This window comes from Capricornis sumatraensis, chromosome 7 (genome assembly GCF_032405125.1).
Source record: "Capricornis sumatraensis isolate serow.1 chromosome 7, serow.2, whole genome shotgun sequence".
NCBI lineage: Eukaryota > Metazoa > Chordata > Mammalia > Artiodactyla > Bovidae > Capricornis > Capricornis sumatraensis.
In genome coordinates, this window is record NC_091075.1 from 21,744,257 (window position 1) to 21,766,997 (window position 22,741).

The window sequence follows — 22,741 nt, forward strand, 5'->3', positions numbered from 1 at the left end:
GGACAGAGTTCTAATCCTGACTCTTCAACTTAGTAGCTAAACAGTTAAGTTAGTTTCTTTTATCCATAGTCCTCTTTAATGTTGATTATAATAAATCTTATGTCTTAAGATTATTGTGAAGATTAAATGAGATAGTATGTATAAACGGTTCAACACAGTTCTAAGTACACAGTAAATTTTAAGGAGTTAGCCATTATTAGTTTTCTTGTTTTATTTATTAGAGTTTGATCATGTTGGACTGTTTCTTTGGTGATATTAATAGGAGTTATGTTTAGAAAAGCATTCTATTATAAACTATAATGGATATAGTATTTTACTGTTTCAGTTAGCAAACACTTTGCTGGAGTAAATAATGATACTAACAACAGCAAAGACTTTCTTTTTGAGTTAATAAGATTGCTATTCCATCTTAGATTTTAATATTTTTTATTTGCTGAATATTTAAGGTACTTTTCTATATCCCAGAAAGTGCTGCATAGCATGTTTTGTAGTCTTTTACTTAAAATTAATTATTTTAAATTTTTAGAAAAATTTTTTTTTGTTTTAAATACTCAGTGAGATAATTGAAACCTACTTTGGATGTATAGCTAATCTTTTCCAAAAATAATAAATGTGGATTTCAGAACCGTTAAATTGCCCAAGTGATTTTGTTATTGATTTCTATTTTATAGTTTTTTGGCTCAGTATTATAAGTCAAGTAATAATTAATAGAGAAAGGTATATTTATGCAGTTATTTATTTTTTAGTATTATGGAAATCATTACTTGCAAAAAATATAACTAATATAACCTTTGGTATACAAGGGAAAACAAGTTAACCATTTAACATCTGGGTCCAGTGGATCTTTTAAATTATTTTTGTATGTTTAAGTTATTTTTTTGAATAGTTTATAGAAGTAGCATAAAGATACAGTAAAAACAAAATACTAAAAATTTTAGAAAGCATTTAAACATAGCAAACCCCAAATTTTATTCCATATATTGAAAGTGTATGTATGTGAAATGTATGGTGTCCTTTTCACTTACTCCTTGTCTGTCATGCATGAACCTGGAGCATATCTATCCTGTAAATATTGATTCTAGATTTCAAATACACATCTTACAGGCTCTAGCTTATTTCTGGTTCTTCTTGTACTTGTGCAGTCAGATACAATTAGAACGAAACATTGACAGGACTCTTAACTTTGCTGAAGAACAGCTAATCTACACTTTAAATTTTTACAGCACTGTATGTCAATTATATCCAATAAAACTGGAAGAAAAATCAGAACAGACTGTAATGATGCCTCTATATATTTATTGTATCTTCTTAAAAGATGATGTAACACTTTGGATGACATAGTTCAAAAAATGAAAGATGGTAGTAATAATGATGTATTTTAGTACTGTGAAGGGAAATGAAAGTCACTCAGTCGTGTCCGACTCTTTGTGACCCCGTGGACTATATAGTCCATAGAATTCTGCAGGCCAGAATACTGGAGTGGGTAGCCTTTCCCTTCTCCAGGGGATCTTCCCAACCCAGGGATTGAACCCAGGTCTCCCACATTACAGGAGGATTCTTTACCAACTGAGCCACAAAGGAAGCCCAAGAATACTGGAGTGGGTAGCCTATCCATCCCTTCTGCAGTGGATCTTCCTGACCCTGGGGTCAAACCGGGGTCTCCTGCATTGCAGGAGCTATTTAGTACTGTACCACCCTTCTATGAAACTGCTTTATAAAAATGGTGATGTTGTAAAATGTTGTTGTTTAGTCGCTGAGTCCTATCCAACTCTTTTATGACCCCATGGACTGTAGCCTATTGGACTCCTCTGTCCATGGGATTTCCCAGGCAAGAATACCTGAGTGGGTTGTCATTTCCTTCTCCCAGGGATCTTCCCAACCCAGGGATCAAACCCACATCTCTTGCATTGGCAAGCGGATTCTTTACCACTGAGGTACCAGGGAAGCCCTGATGTAACATGAGCACATGTTAAATAAAGAAAGAACAGTTTAATTTTCCAATAAGCTTCAAGTCTGAAACCAAATTACCAGGGTAATTTTTTAAAAGGGGGTGGGGGCTTGCATCATCATTGGTGGATCTACCATCAATAATCTGTCAGAAAATGCCAGGTAATTTAGATGTAGATCAAAAAATCAGGGCTTCCCTCATGGCTCAGATGGTAAAGAATCTACCTGCAATGCAAGAGACCTGGGTTCGATCCCTGGGTCGGAAAGATCCCTTGAGGAAGGGAATGGCAACCCACTTCAGTACTCTTGCCTAGAGAATTCCATGGCCGGAGGGTCCTGGTAGGCTACAGTCAATGGGGTCACAAAAGTCAGAAGGACTGAGCAACTTCACTTTAAAAAATTAGATGTAGATAAAATTTATGATTGTAAGAAGCGAGGGAGCATATATCTTGGAAATTCAAGTTCAATAAGCTTGACTTCAAACACTAGCAAGAATCTTGATGGTGTTGATTCTCTACAGTCATTAATGTGCCAGGCACTGTGTTCCATACTGCTTTGTTTTATCTATAAGAATGGAGTATTTACTACTATGTGTAAGACAGATAACTAATGAGAGCCTACTGTATAGCATAGGGAACTCTACACAGTGATCTGTGGTGACCTAAATGAGAAGGAAATCAAAAAAAGAGTGGATATATGTATATGTATAACTGATTCACTTTGCTGCACATGCGAAACTAACACAGCATTGTAAAGCAACTATGATCTGATAAGAATTATTTTTAAAAAAGAATGCAGTATTTATTGGCTGTTTCTTAAGATAAAAAATAGAAACAAATTATCTTTTGCCTCAGGGTTACTGGCTCACGAAAATATCACAAAATAATGTGTTTTCTGTTTAAAATATTCTAGAGAATTGCTTTGTATATCACTGTTTTCATATAGATTTATAATTCTCACCTCCTGACTATTGTCCCATTGTTGCTGGTTAGGACATGAAGGCAGATTTTGTATATAAGAATTTTTCCCCAAGATGCTAAGAAGATAGAAGACCGAGAGTACTGTTAAGAAGAACTATTTATTACCGCTTTTACCTGTACTGGCCTTCCCTGATAGCTCAGTTGGCAAAGAATCTGCCAGCAATGTAGGAGACCTGAGTTTGATCCCTGAATTGGGAAGATCCCCTGGAGAAGGGAAAGGCTACCCACTCCAGTATTCTAGCTGGAGAATTCCATGGAGTTGCAAAGATTTGGACGTAACTGAGCAACTTCACTTACCTGTATTATGTGTTTTTAAAATTTATGTTCAACCCTTTCCCATTCCACCTAATTTATCCTGATTTAGCATAACCCATCATATTTGTTCATTTTTGAGAATGCTAATAAGTCTTTTGAAAATGAAAAGCACTTTGGAACACTAAACTCTTTTATGAAACATATTCTTGATTTTTAAGAATTTTTCTTTGTTTCAACAGATATTCTGTACATGGTTAAGAAGGCAATAGCAGTCAGATACAGACAAAATAAAGTATCTTCTAGAATTTGGAAAGTTGAGAGGAAAGATTTTATGTAAGGATATTTAAAATTTTGTGACCTCAGAGTAGCTGACATGGAATTGAGGAATATAGATTTTGAGAGCTAGCAGAACTGTAACTACTTTAGCATTCGTTGTCTGTGCCTTGCTTTAACTGAGTCTACCTCAACCTGTGAAACAAGCGTACAGTTCCCAGTGCCCAGGATTCTTTTCTCTTTACCTTCTGCTCCTGTCTCCCGGTTCCAGAACATATGTAGCTTTTGTTAGATGATTTCATGAGTTTGACTCAGAATTTTGTGTCAAAATACTTCAACAAAAGTATTTTGTTGAAATACTTTCCTATTGTAGAAGCTTCTGGGCTGTTATGAAGAAGAATAATTGTACTTCCTATACTGACATCTGATATACTGACATCTTCTGCCAGGTGTTTTAAAGCCTTTAACTAATCTTCACAACAATCCTGAAGGTTTAAAGAGATTTGTAGCTACCAGATCACAAAGTTCTTAGTTTCAGGAAAATATATGGTCTACTCTGATGCTTTGAAAATCTGCTGTTTTTCAGTAATCCTTTATTTGAATAGCTAGATGTACATTTCCCTGTTACACAGAATCATTGCAAGATACTCAACTTACATTTTACAGAGGTGGCTGTCATTAACTTAGATATAAAAGTGCTTCTGACTTGAGGTAAAGAGAAAATATGCTCATAAAAAGATAAAAGTCAATTGGAAGATATTCTCTTTTGTATTAATAATTTTTATTATTACTATATATGTATATATAGAGAGGTGAGAGAACACAGTATGTATGTAAATAAATCCATTTGACAAAAGATTCATCTAGAGTTTTAAGAAATGTTTTCTTTTTTAATATTTTATGTTTTATACATTTGTAAGTTTTTGAGCCATAATTTATGCTCTTGAAAATCAAATTAATGAGCCCCTGCCTTTGTTTTTCCTGTTGATGTTTCTAACATTACCAGACCATATAGAAAGATGTCATGAAATGGTACATATTGCTATTCTTTCTTGATATTGCTAGGGGGCAGTATTTACTCAGCTGACTCTCTTTAACAGGCTAGCACTAAACCAAATCAATAATATACAATTTTATGATCTGGAGAAAATAATTAAAGGATGTATAATTTCTTTTTATTGGGTTTGCTTCCAACTTTAAATCAGGAAAGAGCTGGTAATATCTCCAACTTAATTAAGACTAATTATATATATATTTTTTTTACTTGTAAGAAAATATTTCATTATTTGTTATTTTTAAAATTAAAGCTTAAACCACTGTACTATTCTGTATGGTGTCTTTTTGTGTATTACACTGTATTATGAACATATACCAATATGCTAAGAAATTATTTAAGATGAAAATATCAGTTAAAATTTTAATAGGGAGACATATAGAAGGAAAAAATAACAGGCATTCAATCTCACAGAGTATATCACCTATTTATTTACTTGACTTCAGTTGGTAAGAGGTGACTGGTGTTAGTGAGCACCAAGAGTTGTTATATATTATATTAAAAGAAATGTATTCTGCTTGGATTATTACTTTTCAGTATCCATTAGAATGTGCTTCATTTTACTTCTAATTACTGTTTTCATAATGGTTGTCAAAGTTTAGGTATTAGTATTAGTTAAACATTATAAGTTTAATATTTTTTCAGTATTCACCGTTTAATATGAAGGCTAAATGTATATATGTGCACACACACATATACACACACACACACCCAAGGAAGATTAACTGATTTTCTCATTATTACATATTTATTAAAAATTTCTTAAGAAATTATTTAGTCTTGTGACTAATCTTTTAATCTGTCTCTTTTAGTTATCTTTATTATATATTTCATTCTTTCTTCAACAAATATTTGAGTGTACCAGGCATTTTCCTAGGCCCTGAGTGCATTGATGGAAAAAGAAGGCATAGTCTCTACCCTCATTCAACTTACATTTAGTGGGAGATAAAAAATAAAGATCAATATACTATGTGATATGTTAGGTAAGGGTAAGTACTAAAGAAAAAAAACAGCTTAAGCAGGGACATGGAGTTAAGTGGTCAGGAGAAGAAGGAATTGAATATTTAAGTAAAGTAAAGCCTCACAGGTTAATTTTTGAATAAATGTCTTAATGAGTTGCTGCATTATCACATTTACTAACCTTTTCTTCTGCAATATCTGGTCTGCTCTTAATCCTATTCATTGTATTTTTTGACTCAAATATTCTATTTTCCATCACTAGAAGGATTTTTTGGTTTCTTTTTTTTTAATCTGCTCGTTCTCTACATAACTTATTCAGTCATTTCTTAGCTTTTTGAACATATGTAATACAGATATAAAAAATATTTTGACATCTTTGCCTGGTAATACAAACATTTATTCTAGTTCTTTGTCCATTTTGATTGAATGATTTTTCTCCTCATTATGATTGTTCTTTTCCTCTTGCTTTACTGATGTTTTTTAATAGATTTCAGTCATTGTGAATTACTTTGTTGCATATTGGATATTTTATGTCCTTGTAAATATTGTTGGGGATTCCCAGGTGGCTCAGTGGTAATGAACAAGCCTGCCAATGCAGGAGACATGGGTTCAGTTGCTGGGTTGGGAAGATCCCCTGGAGAAAGAAATACCAACCCATTCTTGCCTGGTAAATCCCATGGACAGAGGAGCCTGGCAGGCTACAGTCCATGGGTTGCAAAAGAGTCAGACACGACTTACCAACAAAACAACAATAACAAAATATTCATGAGCTTCATTTTGAGATGCAGCTAGATAACACTGAAACAGTCTGATATTTTCAAGGCTTGCTTTTAAGGTTTGTTAAGTGAGACCAGGCAGCATAATTTGAGAGCATAATTTTGCCCCATTACTAAGGCAATATCCTTGTGAGTACTCTTCCTTATGCCTTGTTTATTATAGGGTTTTTTAAAATTCTGATTGATAGTAAGATGAACTATACCTGGCTTTTTGTGAGCTTGGCATGTTTTTCCGCTAGGTTTTCAAGTGGTTCCTCCCCACTCTGTGTTTTTCCTCATATGCATGCCCCCTTCAGTATGTGGGGAAAAGTGAAATTAACTAACTCAGATAAGATTTGTAATGACAAATCATTACGAATGATCAGAATAGAGGATAATATAATTTATGTTCTGTCCTTTAAAAAAAGAAGAGTTAAATAATAGTGCTGGAATTTATATCTACTCACTGTATGTTTAAACTGAAATTAGGCTGAAGAATTTAGATTTTGTTACAGTTTTACTGTTTTCTGCAATCCATTTCTTGTTCAGTTGCTCAGTCATGTTTGACTCTTTGCAACCCCATGTGCTGCAGCACGCCAGGCTTCCCTGTCCTTTACCATCTCCCAGAGCTTGCTCAAACTCATGTCCATTGAGTCAGTGATGCCATCCAACCAACTCATCCTCTGTCATCCCTTTTCTTCAATCTTTCCCAGCATCAGTGTCTTTTCCAATGTTCAGTTCTTCTCATCAGATGGCCAAAGTATTGGAGCTTCAGCATCAGTCCTTCCAGTGAATATTCAGGATTGATTTTCTTTATGATTGACTGGTTGGATCTACTTGCTGTCCAAGGGACTCTCAAGAGTCTTTTCCAACACCACTCTCACATCCATACATGATTACTGGAAAAACCATAGCTTTGACTAGACAGACCTTTGTCGGCAAAGTAATGTCTCTGCTTTTTAATGTGCTGTCTGAGTTTGTCAGTTTTTCTTCCAAGGAGCAAATATCTTTTAATTTCATGGGTGCAGTCACCATCTGCAGTGATTTTGGAGCTCAAGAAAATAAAGTCTGCCACTGTTTCCATTGTTTTCCCATCTATTTCCCATGAAGTGATGGGACCAGCTGCCATGATCTTCATTTTTTGAAAGTTGAATTTTAAGCCAACTTTTTCACTCTCCTCTTTCACCTTCAAGAGACTCTAGTTCATCTTCGCTTTCTGCCATAAAGGTGGTGTCATCTGCATATCTGAGGTTATTGGTATTTCTCCTGACAGTCTTGATTCCAGCTTGTGATTCATCCAGCCCACCATTTCACATGATGTGTTCTGCATAGAACTTAAATAAGCAGGGTGACAATATAGAACCTTGATGTATTCCTTTCCCAATATGGAACCAGTCTGTTGTTCCATGTCCAGTTCTACCTGTTGCTTCTTGACCTGCATATAGATTTCTCAGGAGGGAGGTGAGGTGGTCTGGTATTCCCATCTCTTTAAGAATTTTCCACAGTTTGTTCCACAGTCAAAGTCTTTAGCCTAGTCAATGAAGCAGAAATAGATGTATTTCTGAAATTATCTTGCTTTTTCTATGATGCAGTGGATGTTTGCATTTTGATCTCTGGTTCCTCTGCCTTTCCAGCTTGAACATCTGGAAGTTCTTGGTTCACGTACTATTGAAGCCTAGCTTGGAGAATTTTGAGCATTACTTTGCTAGCATGTAAGATGAGTGCAATTGTGCAGTAGTTTGAATATTCTTTGGCATTGCCTTTCTTTGGTTCGAAGGAAAACTGACCTTTTCCAGTCCTGTGGCCACTGCTGAGTTTTCCAAACTTCTGGTATATTGAGTGCAGCACTTTCACAGCATCATCTTTTAGGACTTGAAATAGCTCAGCTGGAATTTCATCACCTCCACTAGCTTTGTTTATAGTGATGCTTCCTATACAGGGATCAAGCCCATCCCCATGGAAAAGAAATGCAAAAAAGCAAAATGGCTGTCTGGGGAGGCCTTACAAATAGCTGTGAAAAGAAGAGACGTGAAAAGCAAAGGAGAAAAGGAAAGATATAAGCATCTGAATGCAGAGTTCCAAAGAATATCAAGGAGAGATAAGAAAACCTTCTTCAGCAATCAATGCAAAGAAATAGAGGAAAAGAACAGAATGGGAAAGACCAGAGATCTCTTCAAGAAAATTAGAGATACCAAGGGAACATTTCATGCAAAGATGGGCTTGATAAAGGACAGAAATGGTATGGACCTAACAGAAGCAGAAGAGGTTAAGAAGAGGTGGCAAGAATGCACAGAAGAACTGTACAAAAAAGATCTTCATGACCCAGATAAGCACAATGGTGTGATCACTCACCTAGAGCCAGACATCCTGGAATGTGAAGTCAAGTGGGCCTTAGGAAGCATCACTATGAACAAAGCTAGTGGAGGTGATGGAATTCCAGTTGAGCTGTTTCAAATCCTGAAAGATGATGCTGTGAAAGTGCTGCACTCAATATGCCAGCAAATGTGGAAAACTCAGCAGTGGCCACAGGACTGGAAAAGGTCAGTTTTCATTCCAATCCCAAAGAAAGGCAATGCCAAAAAATGCTCAAACTACTGCACAATTGCACTCATCTCACACGCTAGTAAAGTAATCAAAATTCTCCAAGCCAGGCTTCAGCAATATGTGAACCATGAACTTCCAGATGTTCAAGCTGGTTTTAGAAAAGGCAGAGGAACCAGAGATCAAATTGCCAGCATCCGCTGGATCATTGAGAAAGCAAGAGAGTTCCAGAAAAACATCTATTTCTGCTTTATTGACTGTGCCAAAGCCTTTTACTGTGTGGATCACAATAAACTGTGGAAAATTCTTAAAGAGATAGGAATACCAGGCCTCCTAATCTGCCTCCTGAGAATCCTATATGCAGGTCAGGAAGCAACAGTTACAACAGTTAGAACATTTGTAATAGATGTCATTATGTAATCAAGTATTTGTGATAATAACTATAATTATATTTTCTGTTATATTTTTCATTTTTATTGAAATACAATTGATTTACAATGTTTGTTGTGTTAGTTTCTTGAATATGTATATATATGTGGGAGGTATACATATAAATATTTTAGATTCTTTTCCATTATAGGTTATTATTCAATATCATGTAGAGTTCTCTGTGCTGTACAGTAGGTCCATATTGGTTATGTATTTTATATATAGTAGTATGTCTGTGTTAATCCCAAACTCCTAATTTACCCTCCCTCCTTTCCCCTTTGGTAACCGTAAGTTTGTTTTCTATGTCTGTGAGTCTGTATCTCTTTTATAAACAAGTGCATTGTATCCTTTGTTTAGATTCCACATCTAAGTGATATCATATGGTATTTGTCTAACTTACTTCACTTAGTATGATCATCTCTAGGCCCATCCATGTTGCTGCACATGGCGTTATTTCATTCTGTTTTATGGCTGAGTAATATTCTGTTGTAGTATATATCACATCATCTTTATCCATTCATCGGTCAGTGGACACTTGGGTTGCTTCCATGTCTTGGCTATTATAAACAGTGCTGCAGTGAGCATTGGCAGGGCATGCATCTTTTTAAATTAGAGTTTTCTCAGGATATATGCCCAAGAGTGAGATCACTGTGTTTTTAGTTTTTTAAGTAACCTTCACTGTTGTTGTTGTTTAGCCTCTAAGTCATGTCCAAGTCTTTTATGACCCCATGGACTCTAGCAAGAATATTTGAATGGGTTGCCATTTCCTTCTCCAGGGGGATCTTCCCAACCTAGGGATCAAATGCACGTCTCCTACATTGGCAGGAGGATTTTTTACCACTGAGCTGCCTGGGAAGCCCAAGAAACCTTCATACTGTTCTCCATAGTGGCTATACCAATTTACATTCTCACCAATAGTGTAGGAAATTTCTTTATTTCCACACTTTCTCCAGCATTTATTATTTGTAGACTTTTTGATGACTATTCTGACCAGTGTGAGGTGATACGTCCTTGTAGTTTTGGTTTATATTTCTCTAATAATTAGTGATGGTGAGCATCTTTTCATCTGCTATTTGGCCATTCGTAGGTCTTCTTTAGAAAAATGTCTGTTAGATATTCTGCCCATTTTTTACTTTTTAATACTAAGCTGTGTGAGCTGCTTGTATATTTTGGAAATTAATTCCTTGACAGTCACATCATCTGCAAATATTTTCTCTTATTCCATCGTTTGTCTTTTAATTTTGTTGATGGTTTCCTTTGCTGTGCAGAAGCTTTCAGTTTAATTAGGTCATGTTTGTTTATTTTTCTTTCTATTTTCATTACTCTAGGAGGTGGATAGAAAAAAATATTGCTGTGATCTACGTCAAAGAGTGTTCTGCCTGTGTTTTCCTCAGGATTTTTACAATATCCAGTCTTACATTTATTATTATTTTTTAATTAATTTATTTATTTAAATTGGAGGATAAATGCTTTACAGTATTGTGATGGCTTTTGCCACACATCAGCCTGAGTCAGCCATAGGTATATATGTGTCCCCCCAATTCGGAACCCTTCTCCCACCTCCCTCCCCACTTAGTCTTACATTTAGATCTTCAATCTAATTTGAGTTTATTTTTGTATATGGTGCTAAAGAATATTTTTAATCAGTGGAGTAGATTAAAACATAGAACTTTTTTTTTATGATTCAGTTTATTGGAAGTCATTCTAATTATCTCTTTTATTTCCTCTTTATCCATCCCCTGCATCCCTTTCTTTTTCCACTCATAGCTCTACGCCATCCCTTGGTTTCTCACCATGTTTACTCGTAAGTATCATTTTCCATTTTCTTTCAATATTGTATTAGGAAAAGAACAGGTCCATTCTTCCCCAGGGTGTTATCAGATTTAATTACATAAGCATCCTTATGTAATTCTAAGGTAATATAGTTGGGTAGCAAATTGTTTCAATTGTTCTGACTGGTGATATCAAAAAGAGTATTCTATAAAATGAAAACCTATATTTCATAATATTGATGAAATCTCTGCCCTCTATTGAAACATAAGTTAATATTAACTATACTATTTACATAAAGTTTTAAAAAGCAACTTTTACATCCAAATTAGACTCAATTTTTAGAGACTATCTAATAACTAATACTTCTGTTATTTCCTAAAGTAGGCTTCTTCTAGAAATAGAAAGTTTATGTGAATATGTAATACTTTAATCTATTACACATATTAATGCAGTCGATATCTAGATTAAGTATGCACATATGATAAATGAAATACAATACTTGAAGTAGATCTGCATGCACTGGCCTGGAACAGTGTTGAAAGTACTGATAAATGAAAAAAAGAAAGTTTCAGAAAATAGGAAACTGCTAATCAGATTTTTTATTGAAATTTCAAAAAGCAGTTCTTAGAGTGCATAATAGAAATATAATGATACAGAAATTATAACAATAGTAATGTTCTTCTAAGTAAATGAACTTGTTAAAATAATATAACCAGAAAATTCTAGGAAGAAATTGAATGTAAGGGCTATACCGAGATTGATAATGGAGGGTAGGAAATGTCATCTATTTGATCAATTAGATTATCAATTTTTTAAACCTATCAATTTTACTGCCTTGGGAAGCAGTAGACCTACAAAGCCAAGTAAACATTTTATAAAAATAGTTTTCTAATATTTGTTCTTTAATAGTTTTGACCATAAGGGAATTATCATGACTAGTAAAGCAGCTTGTTGTTGATTTAATTTTTATTTTGTTTAAAATTTTTTTAATTGATTTATTTATATTTGTCACTTTACAGATGTCTTTCCACTGCACAAAATTTTCCACCTCTGGGATACCTTACTGCTTGGGAATTCCTCCTTCCCATTCTGTATCGGAGTAGCAATTCTTCAGCAGCTGCGTGACCGACTTTTGGCTAATGGCTTTAATGAGTGCATTCTTCTCTTCTCTGACTTACCAGGTACAGATATATAAAAATGGAATCACTAAGTGAAATTTAATTATGGCATAATGAGACATCCTTAAAACAATTTTCAAAAATAATCATCCAGATCTTCAGAATCTCTTCTGCTTGAGCCATATCCTTCTTCTCTGAACTCTCTCCCTTATATACTACCTCTTTAGCCATCCCAGCATTGTAGATACAAAGCTGAGTCATAATAGCTCACTGTCATTTATTTTCATGTCAGTGATGATGCCAAAAGGTGAAAGACAAGGGCAGGAGAAGGGGGAGAAGGGAGCAGTGTGTGACATATTTGCCTTGCTTAGGATAGGCCTGTTTATCTTCAGCAGATAGATAGTAAATAAAGGCCACTTGGGAAGGTGTTTGAGAACCCAAGATTTTACAAAGATGTAATTCACATGGAATGTTGCTCTCTCCTATCCATAGTTAACTTGCTAACTATTTAATAGTTTAAAGAAAGGAAACACTGTCCTCTTGAGAGAGCAAATCATACTCCAGGGGAATTCTGTGTTATGCTGGATAGTAAGTAAAGTTATATATTGTATTCATAAGTGAGGAACTTGTAAGTCTAGGAGTTGAATGGTTAGTGTAGAAATATAGAATACAAGTATAGTTTAAGCTTTTATGCTATAGCTGAAAAGATGGAAGTAATATGGTTGCATAGGATATAATAATCTGTGGAGAAAAAACAAAAACTAAACTACATTTTTGCAGAAACCAAAGTATTTTTCAAGTAGTAAAATTCTGTTTCAAATTGCATTTCCTTGGATCCAACCCATCTATGAGTTTATTGCTATTCTTCATATTTGCAGGCAACCAAAGTGATTACTGAAAATAAACACACTTAAAATTATCCAAGAGATAAATTTGTCAAAAAATCAAAGAATAAAAGATGTGTTAAGATTTTATATTTAATAAGTCCTCTCAAAAGGAATAATAAACCAATGCCTACCCCAGTTTTTATTTTTAGTGGCTGATCTATACCTGGTGTTTCAGCATTTTTCTGTTGTTGAAAATCTTCATCCTTGTTGAGAAACTAATAAGAAACATGGGATTTGGTTAAAACTTCTCTTTCTACTTTCCTCCCAAACTAAAAGTATCACCATCAGCTTCCTAACTTATCAAACCTTAATTAAAGTTGATAACTTCTTATATGAACAAATAGTAGTTTAGTTCTTTTTTTTTTTTTCCCCTGGGAGATTCTTAATGTAAATCAAGTTATCTCTGGTTTTCCTATTGATGTTGAACAGTTACCCAAAAAAAAAGCTAGTTTCACAAACTACAAATACTGTCTGTAACTCTGCAGATGTTTTCCTCTTGTTCCTAACTTGCCAAAGTAAACAGAGGATGATTGATTAGGATGAAAGGAATTTTTCTGGTCATGTCTAAAAAATACATGTTAGAAATGATGATTGTGCATTTTTAAGTAAAGCAAATTTCTTGCCTTTCCAATTACATGCATAAATGTTCCAGTTATACACTGGTGAAGGAATCTATTTTCATATTGAACAGGCAGATAAGTGGTAACTCTGCATGTACATTAAAATAAAGTCATTATTTCTGAAATCAGAAAGTAAGCATATATGTTGGTTAGCACTGATTCGTTGAAAAGGAAAACACTACTTAGTTTTGAAAGTAGGATAGGATGCCTTCTATTGATGTGATTTGCATGGATCCTCAGTGCCATTATTCTGGCACATCGTTTACTTGGCCACTGTATATGATTCCGGTTGGGAAAGAAAATGTTTATAAGAAACAATGTGACTTAAAAAAAAAAAGGACAGAGAGGTTAAATGTAAACTTTGCCCTTAAGTACACCTATATTTCTTTTTATTTTTAATCACAGTGCACTTATTTGGGATGTCTTTCCTACTTAAATCTGAAAAATGTCTCTTTTCATCATGTTGAGCCCCCTAACTATACCTGATGCTTGAAGAAACTCAGAAGTGGTCATGGGAAGGCCTAAAAAGTGAATCTGGGTTAATATACATATAAACACACTGAATATGCCTTTTCTAATCAAAGTATTATGTGACATAAACTTAGGACATATTTGAAAGGAAAAAAAAGCCATTTTTTTAAGACTGCAAAAAAAAAGAGAAAGGATAGGCTAGCTCTATATTTTACCTTAATTCTTGAGGTAGACTTTGTAGATAAAGATAGGTTAGAATTAAACATTAATTTGAACTCATTAAATATATTGTGCTTTACTGAAATCCCCACTTAACTGTGTTTAAAAACATAAGTAAGCAATCAGAACAAATTTAGCTAAATTCTTTTCTGAAGCAGATTAGCAAATTCACTGTTCAACACATCTATTGACAGTAATGTAATGGAATCACCATCCAGTTGGTAACCTTGTAAACAAAATGCCCTTGCCTTTTTTTTTTATTGTCCCATTCTAGTTGCTTCTTTCTACAAAGAGAGGTCCAACAAGCCTAGTGACTAAGAGCATGGAATGTGGAGCCAGATCACCTGGGTTTTAGATCCTAGCTCTACCACTTTCGATTGTGTAACCTTAGGGATCTGACTCAGCCTCTTTGCATCTGTTTCCTTAGCCCTGATTTTATGTAAATGATAATTGTACCTACCACACAGGATTGTTGTCCGAAGTAAATAAGTGCATCTGAACAACTTAGAGCAGTCCTTGCAAAGAGCAAGAGCTATGTAAGTGATTATTATTATTAATGTTCTCATCATTATTATGATTTTCCTCACTTATTCCTTTCCATCGTGACTGCTTTCCTATTGGTAGAATAAATGAAGCAATCACCCCATTTGGCTTTTTCTATAAATTATTGAGACTGATATCAATCATATAGATTTCCTTATTAGCAAAAGCAGTTGAGGAATTACCTGAGAAGCCAAGTAAGCCTTCAATGTATATGTATGTATGCATATTATGACTAAGAAGAATATCTCTTTTCATTGCTCAGAGACAACATAGTCTAGTGGATAGAAAGCACAGTCTTTGGAGTCAAGACATAGGAGTCTGAGTCCTAACTGTTCCACTCACTACCTGTGTGATCTTGGAAACTTTCAGTATGGTTCTTTCGCTGAGAATAGTGATAGGTAGAGTGAAATAGAAGAGAGTTCATCCCCCAACTCTGGCATATATTAGCTGTGTGAACATGAACAAGTTGTTAATCTCTTTGGAAAGAGAATCCTATACATTAGGAAAGCTTTAGCAAAATGGAGCTAAAAATATCTGTTTTAGCATTAAAATGAGCACAACAGATAATATGCATAATGTACTTGACACAAAACCTGATACCAAATACTCATAACTATTTTTTAAAGTATGTGTAGCATTTAATACTTTAAACATACAAAGAATGTGTGACATTCAGTCTTTGTAAATTCCCTCTCTTTTCTTCCTCCTTTCCATAACTTTGTACTAACCTTTCAATTCTTGAAGAGAGAACAGAGCAGAAAGTCATTATTATTTTTGCCAAAAACTGCTTCCAAATTCTGTTCCCTTTAGTAAATGATATAGTGTGATGTCACATTCCAAGGAGGTACAAGTGGTGCTAGAAAATTTTGCTGGAAGTTCTTAACATGTATTGGTATGTGTGTCATTTAAGTACTAAAGGAAATAACCATGAGAGCAGTATATTTGGCATTTTTCATACAATCTCAAAATAGTAGTAGGGTATTTTGGAAGAAGTACTGGGTTTTTCATAGCACCATTCAGTACTGGATATTGGCCACTGGTGTTAAGAGTATAGTTTCCAAAGTTACCACCTGTTAAACCCAACTACAGGATGAGGTCTATCAGCCTCCAGCCATATTATTCTGCTATTGTGTCCATCTGGCTGACAAAATAATATCTTTAAGGATACATATAAGCAGTTCCCAAGATGAATATGATAATCTGACTAAAACCAAAGTAGTAATAATGTTAGAGTGGATTTGTAATAGCTGAAATGTTTAATTGTTTTTTTGCTTTGTTGGTGTATATACTTTTTACAGTTAAAAATTAATTCAGCATATTTATGTGATTATGGTTGAAATAAATTCTCAGAATGCATAACTTTGTACCTCTGAACATCTTCAAACGTAGGAATCTTTTAAAGTAAGAAAGAAGTTTTTATTAGAGAATCTATAAAAGAAATTAGGAAATCTGTATGGAAGAACACTTTACTTACCCTCAGAGATTAAAATATTTACTTTACCTCTGAAAGAAAAAAATAAGTATGTATAAAGTATTTTGAAGGAAATACTGTGTATATTGAAGGAACTTGAATGTGTGAAAAGTAAATCCTTTTTGCAGGAAGAAATCAACAGTTGGTTGAAAAATCTTAGTTGTCTGATATATGTTTTATTACAGAAATCTAATTAAAACATTTTAAATAAAACTTTAAGATGTTATCTCAGTATTACCTACATACTTTACAGTAGGATTCAACACATACATGAAAAGTACTGGTAGTGTCTATCATGTAGCACTTCACTGGTTCCTCAAAAATATTGTAGCTCAGCAAAGGTACATATCCCTTTTGACTTAAAGCAGTTTTGTAATGCAGTCTTTATCGTTATTTAGCATAGCATAGAATATGTCACAAAAATCACACGTATTTTGAGCAACACAGTTATGTACCAGGTTGCCTAAGATGTATGCTGAGAAATCCTAGCCATTTATTTCAAATAATAAGCACATATTTTGAGACTGAGAAAAGTTATTAAAGTTATTAAAAACTAAGAACTAGAGCAAAGTACTAAAGTATGCAGAATCCTTAAAGCTGTGTCTTGTTATTTTCCCTTTTTTCCACAAGATGAAACTGAAAATCAATGATAATGAGAGAGTGAGGAGGAAATTCAACTTAGTTTATGAAATCATAGATTTAAGGTACTGGTGACAATCCCTGGGGTAGTAAAGTAGGAAAGAAGATCAATAAGAACTGATCTGGGGTTTCCTTTTTTTTTTTTTTTTTTGATAGGGTTCAGTGAATAATTTCTTGCTTTCATTTAGGGATAAGTATAAATTAAATAGGGTTTTCATGGTATTTATGTATAATTTCCCAATTGTAAACAGTGGCCCAGATTTTTTAAAACTATACTTGTGACCCCTTTATTAAATAAATAGTTATAATGATGTTAAGTGCTACAGAAAGCAGTAGGAATTTATTACAGAACACTACCAAGTCTGAGGGAAGTAAAGAACCTTCTCTAAGAGAGTGATACTAAAGGTAATATCTGAAATTAATTGACTTTGGGAAGTAAGAAGTGGAGAGAGGGGAGCATCTTCTAGACAGAGGAAAGAAAGTGCTGCAAAAGCCCCAAACTCAGGGAACTGGAGAGGTATCCTTGGTGCAAGAAGGAAAGTGGTTAGAAGAGAGAGTGATCAAGCAGGATCTTAGGCCATATTAGGGATACTTTTCAAATATATCTATAGAGGTATTTTTTTTTCTTTTCACTGTTTTTAAAAGAATGAAAAGTATCCTTGAAAAGATACTTTTCCTTCAATACATCATTCCCAAAATAGAATGCTGTATTGATATTTGAGGTGCATTCTAGTCTCTGAACATTCCTTTCAAGAAGCTCTATAATGAGCAAAAGGCGAAGGATTCTTAACATGAGTATTTTCAGTAGGTATCCATAATTCCTTTATTTCTGGCTTGTGGAGAGCTGATGAGATGAAAAAATAGAGCAATAAAAGTACCCAGTTATTCAGTGAAGGTTTTGTATTGTCAGCCCTCTAAGATTTTATACTGTTTTACCTGAAGCTGAGAATCCATAATTGTTTACATTTTCTGCTTGTAGCTATGTAATGTTAATGCATGTCTATTTCTAAGCACATCTTCATGGAATTGCAAAAGGGCAATCATATTGGAAATTAAATATGGAGATTTTATCCCCACCCATAGAAATTATATGTTAACATTAAGATTTAGATGAAAGATTAAATTCTTCTGAATTTAAATTGGTTAAGGAGAGATGAAAGAGTAATATATTTTTATTGACATGATCACAGAGTCAGTGAAATGAAAATCATGAAAATGTATTTTCAAAATCTTACTAAGTTATCTCCTTGTTGGGAAGGGAATACTGCATTATTGTATGGAAAAGGGGAAAATATGAAAGCAGATGTTAGAAAATATGACTTCCAAGCTGACAGTAAATGTCTCTGAAAAAACACAAAGCCAGTAGAATAAATCATAAATATTCAAATTGTAAGCTGTTTTTTAGAAGCTGGATAAATTCCTTTAACAGTGAGCTAGTTTTTGTTCTTAGCACATCACTAATTTTGCAGTACATAAATAGTTTATATGGAGAAGGCAATGGCAGCCCACTCCAGTACTCTTGCCTGGGAAGTCCCATGGACAGAGGAGCCTGGTGGGCTACAGTCCATGGGGTCGTGAAGAGTTGGACATAACTGAGTGACTTCACTTTCATGTGCTGGAGAAGCAAATGGCAACCCACTCCAATATTCTTGCCTGGAGAATCCCCGGGATGGGAGCCTGGTGGGCTGCCATCTATGCGGTCGCACAGAGTCGGACACAACTAAAACTACCTAGCAGCAGCAGCAGCAGCAGCAAATAGTTTATAAAGTTAAAGGTTTCTTATGTATTCAGAACTATAATGAAAAATAAGGTTAGGGTTGATCAGACTTTTCTACTTACCTTGAAAGGTGAGAGTACATTAGAGTCCTAATACATCTTAAAGTTGGTCCCAAGGTTTCAAGGCTCTTTTCCATAGGAAGACTCTTCTCCATAGTAAAGCAGTCTTTTTTATGATTGACAGGGATTCTGCCTTCTGAAATTTTTTGAGTAGTCCAAAAATTATCTTACAGTCTCAATCAGGTATTAAACGTACTTTGTTTCAGGACCTCAATAATGGAATTTGTTTATTTTTGTTTTACTGTTGAGTATTTATGTGTGTGTTAGGTTTTTAAAGTATTTTTAAAATATACAGAACATTTTACACTTCTGAAGTATCTTAAAAGTAGTCAACCTCAAAAATCCTTAAAAGTCAGAAGTTAGGTTTAAAATTTCCCCCATATATACTGCTGATGGATAATGAAAATAATAATGTAAGGACCAAAATGAGTGTGTGTGTATATATATATATCAATCATACCTAAAATGACTTTTAACATACATTGTACTATATGACATTCTTACTTTAAAATGTAATAATACTTTTGGGTCACATTCTTTCCAGTCCTCTACCCAGCCTTTTGCATGCGTGTGTGCTGTCGCTTCAGTCGTATCCTGATCTCTGAGACCCCATAGACTATAGCCCACCAGGCTCCTTTGTCCATGAGCTTTTCCAGGCAAGAATACTAGAGTGGGTTTCCATTTTCTTCCCCAGGGGATATTCCCAAGCTAGGGATCAAACCAGTGTCTGTTGCATCTCCTGCACTGGAAGCTGGGTTCTTTACCACTGGTGCCACCTGGGAAGCACCTAACCTTATATCACTATACAAAAATGAAAGTGCAGTTAATCCTTGAACAACACAGAGGTAGGGGTGCCTTTGCTTGCCACAGTTAAAAATTTCCCGTCAATCCTTTGTATACCAGTTCCTCTGTATCTGCTGTTCCTCCACATCCACTCTTCCTCAGTATCAGTGGTTCTGCATCTACAGATTCAACCAACCGTGGATGGTGTAGTGCTGTGATATTTACTATTGAAAAATATCTATGTGTAAGTGGACCCATGCAATTCAAAACCTATGTTGTTCAAGGGTCCACTGTAATCTGGTGTGTTCTTGTTGCCTTATCTTAAATGATGATCCTCAACAGAATGGAAAATAACTCCTTACTACATATCCCGTCTAAGTGTGAGTGCACTGAGTCACAGAAAACAAACCAATAAACAAGATCAGAGAAAATGAAAAGGAATAATATGCCGTATGATTATAGGCTAGTTAGTAAATATTATAAAACATAGAGGAAATAACCAAAATTTTCATACTTTTATTTTAAAAAGCTACATTGGATTACCTTGGGAAATGTAAACCATTCAGTCCTTCAGTAAAAACATGTATCAGTCATATGAAAACATGCTTACTGAGCTTGAATACAAGGTTCTATTGCCAAGAAAGAATCAGATTTCCAGTTTTGTTTTGGATTCACTGTTAAGTATAAAAGAAAAGGAGAAAACGATGGCTACTGCTGATCTGGTGCTGGATCTTCGAAGCTGCGTTCTTTTTTTTCTGAAGTGAGCTGTGTTCTATTAGCAACACCAGCTGCTTTGCATCATAATATATATCTACTCAGCTGCTAAATGATCAAGACAATTATGTTAAGAATAGAAAACAGTTTAAGTATCTGTGTGTCAGTAATGCTTATTGCATTTGCTATTTTATTTCTCACTTCATTGTAGGCACTAAGCAGCAGAGATGATAGATGCTTAGCAAAATGTGCCAGGAAGCACGTGTACACATATCAGGAACGTGAAAGTCTGAGTGAAGTAGGAGCCCAGTAATGTATTGAACCATCATTTCCCCCTCAGACTGCATAACCAAGATTGTGCTTATAAAATGTGCTCAGTCCTTCATTCAACAAATATTTATGTGTGTGTATGTAATGTGTACATATATGTATGTGTATAATTAATCTTATTACTGGTTTATCATTCTTGTACTGGCCCAGAGCATTTTTGCCTGACTATTTAAAGGGGATTCAATGGTACCCTGTAACTATGACTAACACTTCTAATTTGAATTATATTAATTCCATGTAGTATTACTTCCTGATTCCATTAAGTCACCTGAGTAAGGGGTGGTTAAAAATGACAATATAAAATTAGGCTTTTAAAAGAATATTTAGAATAAGTGAGGAGATCACAACAAATTACAAAACAAAAATAGCATATTTTTATTCTTTAAATGTCTGACATATCTCTGTGTTTGTCCTTCTCTTTTGCTTCTTATTCATTGATTCATATAATAATAGTTATACATTATTTTCTGTAGAAAACATAAATAATCAGTCTTTTCACAGGCTTAGTTGGTTGAAATTTATTTTTTAAAATTGACAGTGAAGTGAAATCACTCAGTCGTGTCCGGCTCTTTGCGACCGCATGGACTGTGGCCCACCAGGTTCCTCTGTCCATGGGGTTTCCCAGGCAAGAATACTGGAGTGGGTTGCCGTTTCCAATATTGATAGTAGTAATGCATAAAACATATCACTTTTCCTAGGTGTGGCTTCTGTTTGTTTGCTGCAAGTTTGTTTCCTGTGAACACAGGAATGCTAGTTTTTGTGATGTTCCTGTCAAAAAAAAAAGTTATGATGCACATATAATTGTGTATATAGCATTATTGAAGTATATTTCTAGAAGGAAAGTATTTCTCTTTTGATCAGGTATCAATGAGAACCGAATTCTCGGCTTACAGTTTCACATGTTTAATGTTTCGAATTTTTCAATCTTATTTTTGGCTGTGTACATGTCAACTATGTTTTTCCTGCACATAAACTTTTGGTGCTAGAACACATTCACATTGCTCCTATATAGTAGGCATTGGGGATATTCCAGGAAATAATTTCTAGAGTTAGCAATAACTTTACTATATTATCAAAGATAAGCAATGCTAGACACTAATTAAAGTGGTAAGCACAGATTTTAATCAGTATTACACTATTGCAATAATACCCCAGTGTGAAGTGAAAAACTGTAAAATATGTGAAGGAGTGCATTGGGTCCATGTGAAATACATCTGCATTTGCTAATAGACACCAAAGTTAGGCTCCTACCTTCGCACGGAGGTACCTATCTTCAGACAAGGACCCTATCTTCAGGTGTTTCCTGGAACAAATAGTAAATTCTTCTGGCAGCCTTGATCTTCTCAAGAAGGCATTCATAGGGTGTTAGGGTCATCTGAGGGATGTGACCTTGAATTGCTATATATTATGTTGAGAGTTTTGTCCAGGCCAACTTTTTAGGCCAAGATTGAGACAGTTGAGAAAAGGCTTAGAAGAGTCTGGCTAGACTTGGTCAAGGAGGAAATCTATGTCAATACCCAAAAGTGACTTAACATAACAGAAAAATACCCATTAAACCATACTAAATATATCTCTAGTTTAGCTTAATTATATCAAGAGTATTCACAGCCACTATGTTGTACAACACAAGAGGAAGTGTAATGGAGTTGAAATTGGTATAAATAAAGACAAGTTTTCAGTGATTGTGATTTAAATATTTTTACTTTTGCAAGTAAATTTGGAGGTACATTCTTTGGAGTAGTAGAATGGTAAGAGACTTGAAACTCAGAATCAGCAGCATAGCCAAGAGCCAGGAAGAGGACATGTCTACAGTTACAATCTCCAGTCTTCTCCATGGTCAGTTCCTACAGTGCCTAGAATACTGGCAAGGATTAGTTTAGACAGGTTAAAGAATAATTCTCTGGAGAAATGTAATGTTCCCCAGAAGAGGAATACCTTACTTTTTGGGATCTTCTAACAAATGACCATATCCCCAAGTTACCTATAGTGAAGCCACCAGTAACAAAGCCCTGCCCACATATTCAAAACTTCCATTCTAAGTTTTAGTGCTGTTCTTTTAAATATGTATATCACCAAACCTCTGGGGAAAGTCTCCAGCTAAAAAACACAGAAAAGCACCAACTGAATAAAGGAATATCCTCAG

At 34.6% G+C, this 22,741-nt stretch overlaps 1 protein-coding gene across 3 annotated transcripts in view; it reads left to right on the top strand.

Annotated features, from left to right (window-relative positions):
- The window catches only part of TBCK (TBC1 domain containing kinase), a 202,038-nt gene that overhangs the window by 95,804 nt on the left and 83,493 nt on the right, over positions 1-22,741 (top strand). For all 3 annotated transcript variants that reach the window (XM_068975131.1, XM_068975132.1, XM_068975133.1), the window contains 2 exons: positions 10,962-10,998; positions 11,987-12,148. In XM_068975131.1, coding sequence (XP_068831232.1) covers positions 10,962-10,998; positions 11,987-12,148 — 199 coding nt within the window. The remainder of the gene's footprint in view (positions 1-10,961; positions 10,999-11,986; positions 12,149-22,741) is intronic.